Source organism: Glossina fuscipes, unplaced genomic scaffold (assembly GCF_014805625.2).
Source record: "Glossina fuscipes isolate IAEA_lab_2018 unplaced genomic scaffold, Yale_Gfus_2 1, whole genome shotgun sequence".
Taxonomy (NCBI): domain Eukaryota; kingdom Metazoa; phylum Arthropoda; class Insecta; order Diptera; family Glossinidae; genus Glossina; species Glossina fuscipes.
The window spans coordinates 26,595,179-26,608,358 of NW_023998415.1; the positions used below are offsets into that span (position 1 = coordinate 26,595,179).

The 13,180-nt window shown below is 32.9% G+C and overlaps 1 protein-coding gene across 1 annotated transcript in view; it reads right to left on the reverse strand.

Moving 5' to 3' along the window:
* Positions 1-10,205, reverse strand: part of LOC119631764 (glutamate decarboxylase) — a 21,529-nt gene extending 11,324 nt beyond the window's left edge. The window contains exons 1-3 of the mRNA XM_038024257.1: positions 10,025-10,205; positions 9,593-9,661; positions 3,920-4,156 (exon numbers count right to left, since the gene is read on the reverse strand). Of these exons, the coding sequence (XP_037880185.1) occupies positions 3,920-4,156; positions 9,593-9,653 (298 nt within the window). The 5' untranslated portion in view covers positions 9,654-9,661; positions 10,025-10,205. The remainder of the gene's footprint in view (positions 1-3,919; positions 4,157-9,592; positions 9,662-10,024) is intronic.
* Between the last annotated feature and the right edge of the window lie 2,975 nt (positions 10,206-13,180).

Here is a 13,180-nt window from a genome sequence, read left to right on the forward strand (position 1 = left end):
CATACATACATACATACATAAATATATACATGCGTACGTAGAACAACAATGCACACCAGGGAGCATTTTCAACACCAACCACCCACTCCTCATTACTGCTGCTGCTGCTGCTGCTGCTGCCTAACTCATCACTAAATGTACGCCCTTGTATTAAACAATGGCGAGGGAACCCTTGCTTTAAAGCATCGTTATTATTATCATCATCATCATTATTATCATCATCATCATTTTCATCATCCTGAGCTGAAGAAATCCGTGTGCTGTCAATTCACATTTCAAGTGCCATAAGTTGTGTTATTATAAACTCATTGCTCTGCCCTAAGCTCTTAGCCATAAGGGATCGGTTTTTTATATGCGATTTATATATAAATTAATGTACAAAAATGTACGTATGCTCTGTTGTGTGTGTTGGCATGATACGTATCGATAAGATTTTCATTAACTGTATGCGTATTTCTTAAACAATTGCGTAAATAGACGAACAATGCGCCGAATGTAACGAATTTTAACATATCTCACAATAGTTAAATGCACATAGAGAGCATTTTATAAGACAGATAGATATTCCTCTCCTATATATATTTCAATATTTAAGTAGCGGATATTCTCCGCATATACTAAATTAAGTGCACTCGCATAATTTTTGTTACTGTGTCGGTAAGCAATATATGGAAATGAAGAGTATTCGAGATTCAGTGTAAGCCACGAACAAAGTCGCTCTTAAAGAATATGCTACTCATTTGTTTTTCTTATAAAAATCCGAAAGGATTTCACTTTGACTTACGACTAAATATATCAATTTGTGCATGTGGTACATAACAGAAATTAATGTAAAACGCGTACAGTAAACACTTCTTGCAATTGACATAAACAGGGCGAGTTTTTTTTAACCAAAAGTATGAGTGTGATTTTAGTTAGCAACTGATTGCTTAAATTAATCTTAATGTTTATATAGTGATTGATCAATTTGGCAATGTTTCGCTAAAATCTTTACAGCGCACTTTATTAGGAGAGAGGAATGCATGGAAAGGTTCGTATTTCTTCTAAAGACCGTCTGAGACCGTATGAGAGTAGCATTAGCAAGAGCGGAAGCGCGGTTATCTTATTCCGTATCCCTATTGCATACCTTTCGTATTTTTTTAAACTTGAACTTATGAAAATACCAGAATTAGTAAAGAAGAAAAACTTTTCGCCCTTTATTCTCGAATTCTCTGCTTTTGCCGCGGTTTCGCTTGACTAAAAAAGTTTCATTAAAAGTGTTTAAAATTTATCGTTGAGTAAAGGCGTACATAGTTCACGGAAAGGGAGCGTAGATTGCGAAAGGTGTAGAGGGACCCAACGAAAGTGTACATTTGATTATTTTGCATGTAATGCTTCCTCTTTCCAGTGGGACTTTTGCAAATGTTATCTGTACAAATGAAAAGAAGAGACTAAGCAGAGATTCGAGCACAACCGATAGTTGGCATTTATAAGAAGCGTTCACTTTCGACGTTAACTGTGTTAAGCGGTGTTTCGTTCACACGCTTAAGATATTTTAATGATTTAATCATCTTTGATGAAGAACATTTTGTTACCAAGTGCTATAGTTGTTAAGAGTGTTTACTGTACACGTATTAGGTTCATGATGAAACAACACAGATGGCTAGAAAGTGCGCAATATTTTCCCCCTTTTTTTTTTTTTTTTGTTGTTACCATTTCTTTGCCCGTATGCGACTTTTCGTTGAGCACATTGTTTGCCGTTCATTCGCATCAAAGGATCAGTGAGCAACGATTCAGAAAATAACAACGGATTTTGATTAAAACTCTCCTCATTCCCATTTAAACCTACTCTCTCTCACTCTCTCTCGCTCTATCGCTCTCCTTTTTCAGTTTTATAGCTCGTTCTTTGCCAAAATATGTGCAAACATGACACATATCTCTATAAAGTTATCATACATTGTTTAATATATCGCAAGTTTAAAGGAAAGAATGTACGGATGTATGTGAATGAGCGATTGGGAGGTTTATGTTTGGTATCATTATGCTATTGAATTGTAAGAAGAGAAAAAAATCAACGAGAATATTGTGTCGGCAATAAGTAGTGCAACTGTATTAAGGGAAGATTATGGATCACAAGTAAAGAATGTTATGCGAAAACTGTAACAATGGCTTTCACTTTTTTTCATTCCTTACTTTTTAATTTACAACAAACAAATGACAAACGTTTACTTTTTAATATGTAAATACATTTTTTAATTTAAAAACTTTGTTTACACAATTTCGAGATTTTTCTTACTTACTTACTCCTTCAGAGTATAAAGTATTATCTTATTTTAACAGTCTACCGAATCGGTCACCCCATCAGTTAATGCATAGAATATTCACCTCTGTTTATTTAACATGGTGCACATGATATCATTTATCTTTAAACGAATTGTGAATACCCATCCGTTGTGGTTAAAATATTTTCAAAATTAATTTAAAGGTCAATCGTTTTTAATATACAGTTCGGAAGAACGGTATTGTTATAGGAGAGGTGAAGAGTGCAGTGAATTTTGATATTGACGATTACTTACTGCTATTTGAAAACCTCTTTCTTCGAATAGATTCATATGCAGCGAAAAAATTATTTATCATATTTTCCTTTTTCTCTAGTCTAAGCCTTTATATTAACGAGACGATACACTCGGTTAACTAATTTCATTTATATTTTTCGGAAGTTTGTATGGCGTTAAACCAATTTCTCTTCCAGCCTAATACGGAAATTGCGGTTAAAACAAAAGATTTCAACGCAATTGAATAAGATTTGCTCCTAAAATATATATAAATATTTTTTGCCTGGATTTTGCAAAAATGATGAACGATGAGTCGATGCGTATTTTAATGTGAGTGAATGTATGCTTGCTTATGAATAATTTTGAAGCATAAATTTAAATCTAATTACGGCCAATAATTCGATAAAAGCATATGTTTAACGACACCCGTCTATCCATTCGTCCATCCACCCAGCCCTATGTACATGTGTACATTGCAAGGACAATTTTCAAAATCAATGTGAACCGCAATGCAAACACAGAAGCACACGTACGCAGTAAATAGCAGAAAGCAAACAGTAAACAGGGTGATGCCATTTTATGGTCCATTGAATACTGATGATAAGTTGTTCAGATTATTTACACCTATCAACCGCAGGCATTTTGCTCGGCCATAGAAAAAGGGTGAATATTTTTTCGTTTATTTTTGTTTTCTTTTTTTTTGTTCCTTTCTTTGTTACGAAAATTTTAAATCTCAAGAACTAGTTGTTTGTTTACAACTTTTAAGCTTGAAAACTTTAATAGAAATACGTTATGTGTAACACATACACGTTATGCATCAATCATAACGCGAATAAATATAATCATAAAATATTTGTGCTTTTATTTGGGCTACAGTTGTGTGTGTGTGTGTGTGTATGTATGTATGCATGTATGTGTAGGTATATGTGTGTGTTCGCTTGAATTTTTTAGTCAAAAGTCATTTGTGCCAGATTTTGGGTCTAAAGAAAATTAAGCTGAAGCACGCCTGCAACCCCGCCCGAGCATTCGTTACATTGTCACTGATAATCGAATCAAGCACGTGACCACAATTGTATCTGGAGTGTCGATAACAAGCATGTTTATATAAGAGTTGAATGAATATTTACATGTGTGTGTGTGTGTGTGTGTATGTGTGTGTGTGTGTGTATGTGTATGTTTATATGTATTCGTATATGTCTGGCGCTATTAATAAAAAAAAAATCGTAGCCCTTATTGGGAAAAGGAAATGTACGCTTTGTAACGGAAGCGTGCGACAGACAGGATATACAGTTTTTCATAATAATTGTTTTTCATTTAATTTAATTTACTTTAAATAATAAATTTTGCTTTTGGTAAAATAAATATTTATTAATGAGAATAGTTACCTGTTTTTACTTGATATTTAAGAGTGGTGGCGCAGTCTTCAACCAGCTGCTGTAATGTAACGGCACGATCGGGTATTTCCAAATCCAATAAACGTTTCATATCCTCGGGATGATGAAAATCTAGCACCTTTTCATTTCGATCATTGGTCGCTTTGACGAAATCAAGCAATACGTCAATAATCTTCAATAGAAACTCTCGAGTCTCTGGCACCGCAGTAACTGTGGTGGGCAAGATATCTGCAAATAAAGACATTTAAGAAAACCTTCTCACACCCATCTCTTCATCTTAAGAGAATAATATCAATTTTTTACATAAAAAACAATAACAAAAAAAAATGCATATGTCCATGTGTATGCTCATGTACGAGCATATTTATATGCGTATGGCTATGTGCAATTTTTCCCTTTATTATCTATTACGTTACGGATATCCTTTGTTAGCCTCATGCTTAAGGTAAAAAAAATACATTATCAGAAGGAAATTACGGTATCATGATAAAATGAAAAATGAAATATAGTTATTGGAGATTATAGATTATATACATTCTTATGCGAACGAGTGGAGAGAAAAATCTTTTCAAATAAATTCATAGTAAATTTCGTCTTTAAACTTATGGCAAATGGACGCTAATCATGAATACTTAGTGCTACTCGTGCTAAAGCATTATTGATTTTCTTTTACTACACATATTTTAAAGACATCACAGTGGCTTAGTGTCAAAGTCATTTGATACTTCTTTCGTTTTCGAATGGCAAGCGCTCTTTAAGGCGATTCTTTTGCATTATGTTTAATGCTTTTCTCTTATTTCTACTGAAATAATTACTAATGTAAGAGACACCCCTCACGGAGAGCGCGTTCGACTTGTTAATGCTCTGCAATGCAATAGAGACTCGTACCTAAAATTTTTTATAGTATATATGCTTGACCTTTTTGCAATAATCGAATTTTCAAATCTGATTGAAATCACTCTACTTAATCAATCAAATCGATGCATGCATGGATTGCCTCACATTGAATATAAAATCAATAGATTTTCCTTACAAGCTCAGAAGTTAACCCGTATCTTTATTAAAGTCCCCACGCCAACCTTGCACCTTAAGTACGGATTCAAAGGTACGGCCAAGATTATCGCAAGATTAACTAATAAATATGTTTCGAAATTTGTAGAATTCCCCTTTGAAGTTCTGCTCAATTCTATTGTCAAATATCGTATATTTTAATATCGTACATATATCCGAAGACGGTAATGAGAGACTTGGACTTGGACAATAGATGTGGAGGTCAAGATTCCTGTTCTCATTTGTAATGAAGATTACAATGTACTGGACTAAGCTAGTATTGACAAATTTATATATATGTACCATGCAGTTATCATAATTTAATGGAGGCTCTCTCTTCACGCAGGAAGATAGTATAGTGAAAATTCAATGCACGCTTTAAACATAGCTTCTCTCTAGTTGTATTATTAATAATTCGCAAAATTCTGATACCTGCGTAAAAGGACCTTTTTATACGAACTCAACTTTTTGCTCCTTCATTTAGGTCATTTCAATATGCTAAAGTCTTTCATTTAGCCTAACCAAGTTCATGGGTGGACTCGCATCGACTGCGAAACCGAAACATTCGCTATTGAAAAAACGAGTGACATATTAAACAAGTAAGAAAATTATATTCAGCCGCGACCAAGTCTGTTATGCCCATCATTGCTTATTGCGAGTCAAAAATATGTAGATTGTAGTATGGTCCCTGAAGCTTCTTTTTGTGTGCTGCAAAAATTTTAATAAAACAACAACATTTTTATATTCTAAGTAGACGTGGCCAATTTTTCCATTTTTTTAGTGGTGTTACAGGACCAATCATAAGATATAAATACTAATTTTTATTATATATATATATATATCATTATACAACATATTTTTTAATTTTTGAAAAGAAAGGTAGTCTCAGGTTATGTTGTGCTCTGGTCGTTCATCAATTTGAATTAATTTTCCGATTGCTCCATTTCTGCGACAAGGCGAATGTTTTGTCACAGGCATTACCCAGGCAGACAGAAAGAGGAACATGTTTTAATCGGCATACAACTTGACGCTCATCGAGAATGTATATAATTGAAGAGACCTCAAGGCATTGTCATGCAACTGGAAAGTATTAGCGCTTGTGGCTTACTCACCAAAATTGGGCTCTTTCGCTTACAAAAGATCGAAAAAAATGACTCGGCGAATGGTTCGTGAGAATAGCGGGCGACCTTTAAAGGCATGGTATCCATAATTTTCCCAAAGTATGAAGAAAATATGTAACTTGCGGCGATTCTTCTGAATGAAACATGTTTGTTTTATGCCTTCGACCTCACAATTTTGCCAAAAATGTGCGGAGTGAAAAGATTATGACGAGTGTACGTGAATTTCGATATCAATAATGATTTCATTTTATAATATTAGTAATAAAATATCTTTTTTAGCATCTGTGGATCGTTGCGAAAAATGCACAAACGGTCCTGATAAATATGGTTCCCGCAGCGGATTTTTACTCCATATTTATCTTTTTATTAAAAAACAAAAAAAAAGAAGAATTCAGGAAGGTTTTGTCTAAACGGAATGCTGTCTTGCAGCCACCGTACGTTATATGAAACATATGTATGAGTCTTGTTAATCTCTTTGGATAAAGTAAAAAGATTACAGCAAAAGGTTATGTGCGCGATTTACGCTCGAAAGCACATTTGTTGAAAACGAAGTTTGACGAAATATTTTTCTATTTTGCTATCGATACTAGAAAATATCTGGAAATGAATGCCAAACAATCCGTTATCTTAAAGAATTTCTTTCTCAATTGTATTCTATACCACTCGCGGTATAGAGTACATTAAGCTTGGGCGGATTTGTGTAACACCCAGAAGGACTTAACGTGGGCCCACCATTTAATACATCAATCGAGCTAGAATCAATTACTGAATGGATTTACGCTTTTCTGTCCCTCTAACGCCTGCCCATGAATTCCTATGTTCAACCTACACACAGATCACAAGTTTGGACATTGACATTTTTTCTTTATCCCAAGGAGGAAGTATATTGAAAACGGATTGGATTGTACCTCTTTCTAGACAATTCCCGTCATAACACCTCATTGTGAATAAGTTGTTATGTGACAAAAAATCGTATTGCTGAAAATTCTCGACAAAAATTGCAAAATATAATATCAATACTTCGGCATTCTAAATTAATGTGAAAAATTTCAATCGGGTAGGTATCGGTAATTATTTGAACGCCTTCCTCTGCAACCGTGCCTTCAAAAGCTAAAAAATCTTTATATGTCACCAAGATGCAAATTTCAATACTTTGTAGTGAATATTGGTTCCTAATAGCAATTTAACATCGAAAAATAACTCCATCAAACTTGAATCACTTAGATCTATTGTTTGAATCGCTCCTCTTATAAGGAAGGATTCTCACGAAAGGCGACCTCTTTATATAGCGAAAAAGTTTCAACATTTTATGACGAAAATTGATTTACAATAGCAACTTGATAAAAAAATTAATTGCAGGAAATTTGCACCGCATAACTCTATTTTGTGAAAGTCATTTCATAGAAGGATTCGCATAAAAAGTAAGCCCATGTATAACGGAAATAGATGGGATGCAATAAAATTTTTAACAAGAACATTAAATTTGACAAACTTAGACCATGTCAGATAGCGTTTAGGGCACCCGTCAATGCAACGCCTATCATGAAATGAACAGTTATGTTAGGCAAAATGATGTAGGGTATAGCAGTAATAGCCTGATGTTGTCACTCGTTTTAACTGCATGCGCATCAGTTGGCCAATAGAAGTTTCAAATCTTAGATCGAACTTTGTTACAATTTATAATTGTTATAATTACTGGTAATAATATTTCGAAATGAATTCAGAATTGTACGATAATCAAGAATTATACGCAATTTGTACGCGTACACCTAAGTATGAACGCGAACGGCATTCGCGTTACAAACTGAATTAAATTCAAATGAGATGAGATCGACGCTATTGTTCGTTGCAATCGAAGTAGAGTGCATGGTCTGAGAGGGCGCGGCGTTAAGTACTTGTGTTAAAGTATTCAATTCTCTTCTGTACATATCACCCGGAAATGATAACAACTCCCAACACGATACCCACGGGCGGCCATAATTTTTCCATTATTTTTCAAATTTTCTTTTTGATTTTCCAACAGATTCTACACGACTCTAAAGCTCAACCTGCATCCGTTAGGCAACGGTATGCCAACATATTTTAAATAGCTGTGTCTCGATTGCGAATTTCAGAATGATTGCGTCATTAATGCAAAAAATGACTATTTTTACCAGCAATGAATTATCGCAATAGCAAGCTTAGTATACTTGCTTCGCGTTAACAATTGAAAGATAATTTCAGCAATTTCTCGATCGAGGTATTTGATGATTGCTATACTGTGTGGCATAGTCCTTGTTTCGTCTTTAAATGTTAAAACAGTAGAGTGATTATACGATCACAGATATACTTAAGAGCATTCGCACTTGGGCGGAGAATATGTGAAGAAATAAATATGCTTATCTTTATTTGACATGAAGAACACACGCAATCTTCTGAGCTTAGTAAAATCTAGGTTGTTGCAAATGAATTTTTTAAATGTATGTTAGCGTAGAGACACACTGTGTGATTGGCATCTCTGTGATGATCGTATGCATAAATACTTAACCAAGTGTTTTATCATAAACGGGGTAAAAAATTTAATATAACTTAAAGAGGGCAAAGTGCTATCTATATAAGGTAAACTGCTTAAAATGGAACAACGGTAAATATGTAGTAAGCGAATAACTAAACTGTTTGCAATGTTCAACAAATTGTTGTCTAATAGAAAAATTCCTTAAATACCAGAAATGCGGTAAAGCATTAAAAATGAGATGAAAAGCATCCCTTACAAATAATGATACAACAAGTAATGTTAAATGTATGTTGCGCTACATGCAAGTATATGCGATGTACTTTTAACTTCTTTGCGTTACTTTTATGAAATCCATAAAAAAATTCAGTGCAGATAATACGCTGTAACTAAATGGTTTATGTTTGTTTTATTTCAATTACTAACACAGCAGCACACACTTTATGTATTAAATAAAAACCCACGGACAGCTTGGACGTTTTAGTGGCAGTACAGTCTTTCGTCGTCGTTTGACTTTTTGTTATAGTGGTAGGTGGAAAAAAAAAAAAACGAAAACAAAAACAAATCTTTTACAGACATATGCGTATCGCACGTACATTTCCGTGTAAGTATTAAAGTAAAATATTTCCCCGATTAAGACTCAAATAATTTATCATTTAAACAGCGAATGGATGGATGTCTTTGACATTAAACTGTTAAGTTGAGCAAGCCGATGCTGTTTGTTGGACTTTGCCACAAAAAAAAAAAAAAAAAAAAAAAAAAAAAACAAATAAATAAATAAATCTTTTCCTTTTTTTGTACAATTTATTTAACACTTGAACCTGAGTTATGTTCATTTATGTTAAGTAAATGTTCTCGTGTTATTTTATAGTTGAAGGACATTTACGAATGTTATGAGTGTTCGTGACATGGTTACTTTTATCTCCATTCCTCTTATTTTTTTTTTGAAGGTTTGTATTATGTAACGTCGCTGAAGGAATGAAGTTGAATAAAAATACTTACCATAAGCAGTAAGTTTTCCGGTTCTATCCGAAAGCTTGTATCCATTAGGATTGAGTGACATTTTCTCCTCTGAAATTTGAGAAAAATCTTTCATGTAATGAGGATATTTTTGAAAACTTACTTACGACTATGCAGTAATTAACTAATTAACGAGTAAATGTTGAAAAGTGTAAGGAATGAAAGGACGAACAAACGAACGAGCGAATGAGCAGTGATGTATGTTAAATGCTTAACTAAATGCAAGCAATCGAACGAGTGTACAGGTATATATCGCTGACTCTCTTACATAATCAGAAGACAGAGTTATATCGGGGTTTTTTTAGATTTTAAAAAGACTTTTCTTACGTAATTAGTTTCCGTTCAATTTTAATTAAATACTTTTTTTTTTTTTGATTTATCATTGATTATTCATTGGTACAAAATTTTTCTTACCAATAATCTTTCGGAGATCTTCGATGTATTGCCTGAGGAAAATCACTTTGACTGATTTCTTTATACCAGAACTTCTGAGAAAAACTTAATGCTTACAATTTGTGATATCGTGATATGAATTATTATTATAAAGAAAAAAGATTCTCTTTTAATATATATATTATTCGAATTTATTTTTTTTTTTTTTTTTTTTTTAAATTAACTTTTGTTAGTGTTTGAGAATATGACTAAGGAAGGGAAATTAATGTGTTACACTACTACGAACCAATACAGAGAAAGTGCTAAGAATCAATGAATTAATTAATTAATATTTAACTCTAAACAGAAGCTAAGGTTTTCTCACTTTTGTTTTTTTTTTTTTTTTCTTCAAAATCACACACAATTAGTTTATTTATTTATATGTATATGTATATATCTAAATATATATATATATATGTTTATATATGCACATATATATACATATATATATATATATATATATATTTATATATATATATGAATATATTTTTAATTTTATTTATTTATTTATTTTTTAAATTCTATCGGAACTCCTGCCGTTCACAATTTCGGGACGGACGAGAAAGCCAAAGAACTGTACTGTACTCGTTGACGATCTGAGGTGCTGTGTGGCTAAAGTATCGTTTCGGTATCCTACAAAGCTGCTACAAAATGGCTGCAAAATGTCACCTAAATACACACAAAAACTGTGTATCTATACCGATAAAAAAAATCGAGCTTCTGTGAAATGCCAACACACTTACATGCTTACATACTTTTACAGTTGTTAGTATCACTTAAAAATTAAACAATAGAAATCACCAGCATTTGTAAATATGTGCGAAAACACGACGGTGAATATGTATATGTATATATGGTTCTAATAACAGATAGGGCCTTAAAAGGAAAAATAATGACGTCATATTTTCTTGTTTTTTTTTTTTTTTTATTCGAATATTTTGCCATATTGCTTTGTTATGGAAAAGGCGGTACTAGTGTTATTATACTGGTATGTGTAAAATATTGAGGCATTTATCTGCATAGGACACACCCACTACCTAACATATTAGGGTAGTTTTTATAAAATTTCTGCATAAATTGAATTGAATTTCATGGAAAGTCTAATATACATATATACACACAAACGTGTGCATAAATGTCTCCATGTGTATGCGTTTATATGTGTAAGCTTGTTTTATATATTTGATGTAGTCAAGATGTGTACATAAGATGGTTATGTGTATACAATACACTCACGTTGCATTTAAGGCCAATATTGTACAATATGTGTAATCAGGAAATTTTTCATTATACAAATTTCGTGAGTACGTATAAAGGTATATCTAGGGGCATTAATTAATTTATTTTGTGACCTTGTTTTTATTGCTGTACTAACTTAAAATCGATTAAACTATTTCTTATCTCCGATATATATTATTAATAAACGTTTTTTCTTTATCTTATTATCATAATAATCATCGATCGTTTATATAATCGTCAAGATATGCACTATAACATGTGAATATGATTTTGTTATGTACCGATACAAGGATAGCATGATAAACATCTGTGCTCAAGCACATCATTTTCAAAAATAATAATAATAATAATATATTTTAATATTGCTTTGACGGATTTAATAAAATATTTTTTTTTTATTGACGCAAGTTAACTAATGGAAGCCGGCTGATGTCGATGAGTCCATCAGTCCATCATCCATTTGATGTAAACGTAATGAATATTCAGTTACGAAATCGAAGGAATCGAACCTGGGATCAATTACATTGAGAACGGAGACTAGAAATCAATCAATGTAAAGGGAAAACGCACAAAAGCTTGTCTTGTCTGTTCTAAGCTAAGCTAATTATGTAACCAGATCTGCACAAGTTTCAGCATTGATTGAAATAAGAAGTTAAGACATACCGGATATATTTCCAGTTTGCTTTTGCTGATTAACCTGATGAAAGCTGAGCCCGCGATCCTTTGCATATTCTGCTACTCATCCGATTTCGATTCGATATTGAATATATACCCCGTAGGCTATTGCAAAAAGATGTATGAAATTTTTCATCCATATGAAGCTTTAAGATTATCTCCTTCTTTTATACGCAACATGAAGGATGGCTTTTATTATACCAATCGATTTAGAATCATTTTTTTGCATCGATATAATCTTGTCTTTCTGTCTGCTGGTTTGTCTTGCCTCCTTGTGTTCAACCGACAGGCTGCAATTTTGGAGATATTTTGGTAATATTTGGCCAAAGAATGAACCCTTTTGAAAATGGTTCGGATCGGATACATTTCCTGACACTCCCCATGTAAAGCCTTATTTTGAAAATCTTAAAAAGCCTTATTTTGCATAACTATATTGAACGAAGTAGTGTACGGTATTTTATAGTAAGCCCCGTCTCACTACAGCATTTTCGCTTGTTTTCTGATATATTTTCCGTCTAACTTCGATTCGTAAAAGGTGTTTGAACAAATATTTAGAGAAGATAGATTTCATGCTGTCAAGAAGTTTCTGTTACACAACAAGAAGTGCTTGAAATTTTTCCAGAGCATCTTAATTTGAAATCTTTGAAAATGGAATAAAATAAAGCCAAAATGTAGTCAAGAATTCGATTAGACTTGTATCATCACTTTTTGTTTGCTACAATTTCCGAGGAAACTTTGACTGAAAACGTAATAATTTAGTGATTAAACATTTCAGTTAAACATTTTCTTCCTCTCTTTTTAATATGACTAATCGCTCAGGCGATGTCTCCTATATGTTCTATAATGGTCAAAAGAGAAGAAGCTAAAGGGAGAGACACCAGCCTTTCATGCCTTCACTGACTGAGCATTCACTATAACTAATAGGTTGGAGGGAAAGTTCTCGCGTATTTTAAATAGACAGGTAATATTTCTTATAAGTAAAAATAAAAAAACATCTGGCTACTGAGTCATTTGGATTTTTTTTTTGTTTTTTTAGCTGCTGCTTAATATAAAAGGAGCCTTTTTTTTACCGTTCATCATTTACTTGGGATATTTAAAGTGAACAAACATGTTAGTAGATAGGGTGTACTTATGACAATGCATTTTGTATGAATTCAAAAAAGGATGCAACGCATCGGTTGCATATAAAAGTTTATGTGCGCTATTTGGAAAAGATATGGTAAA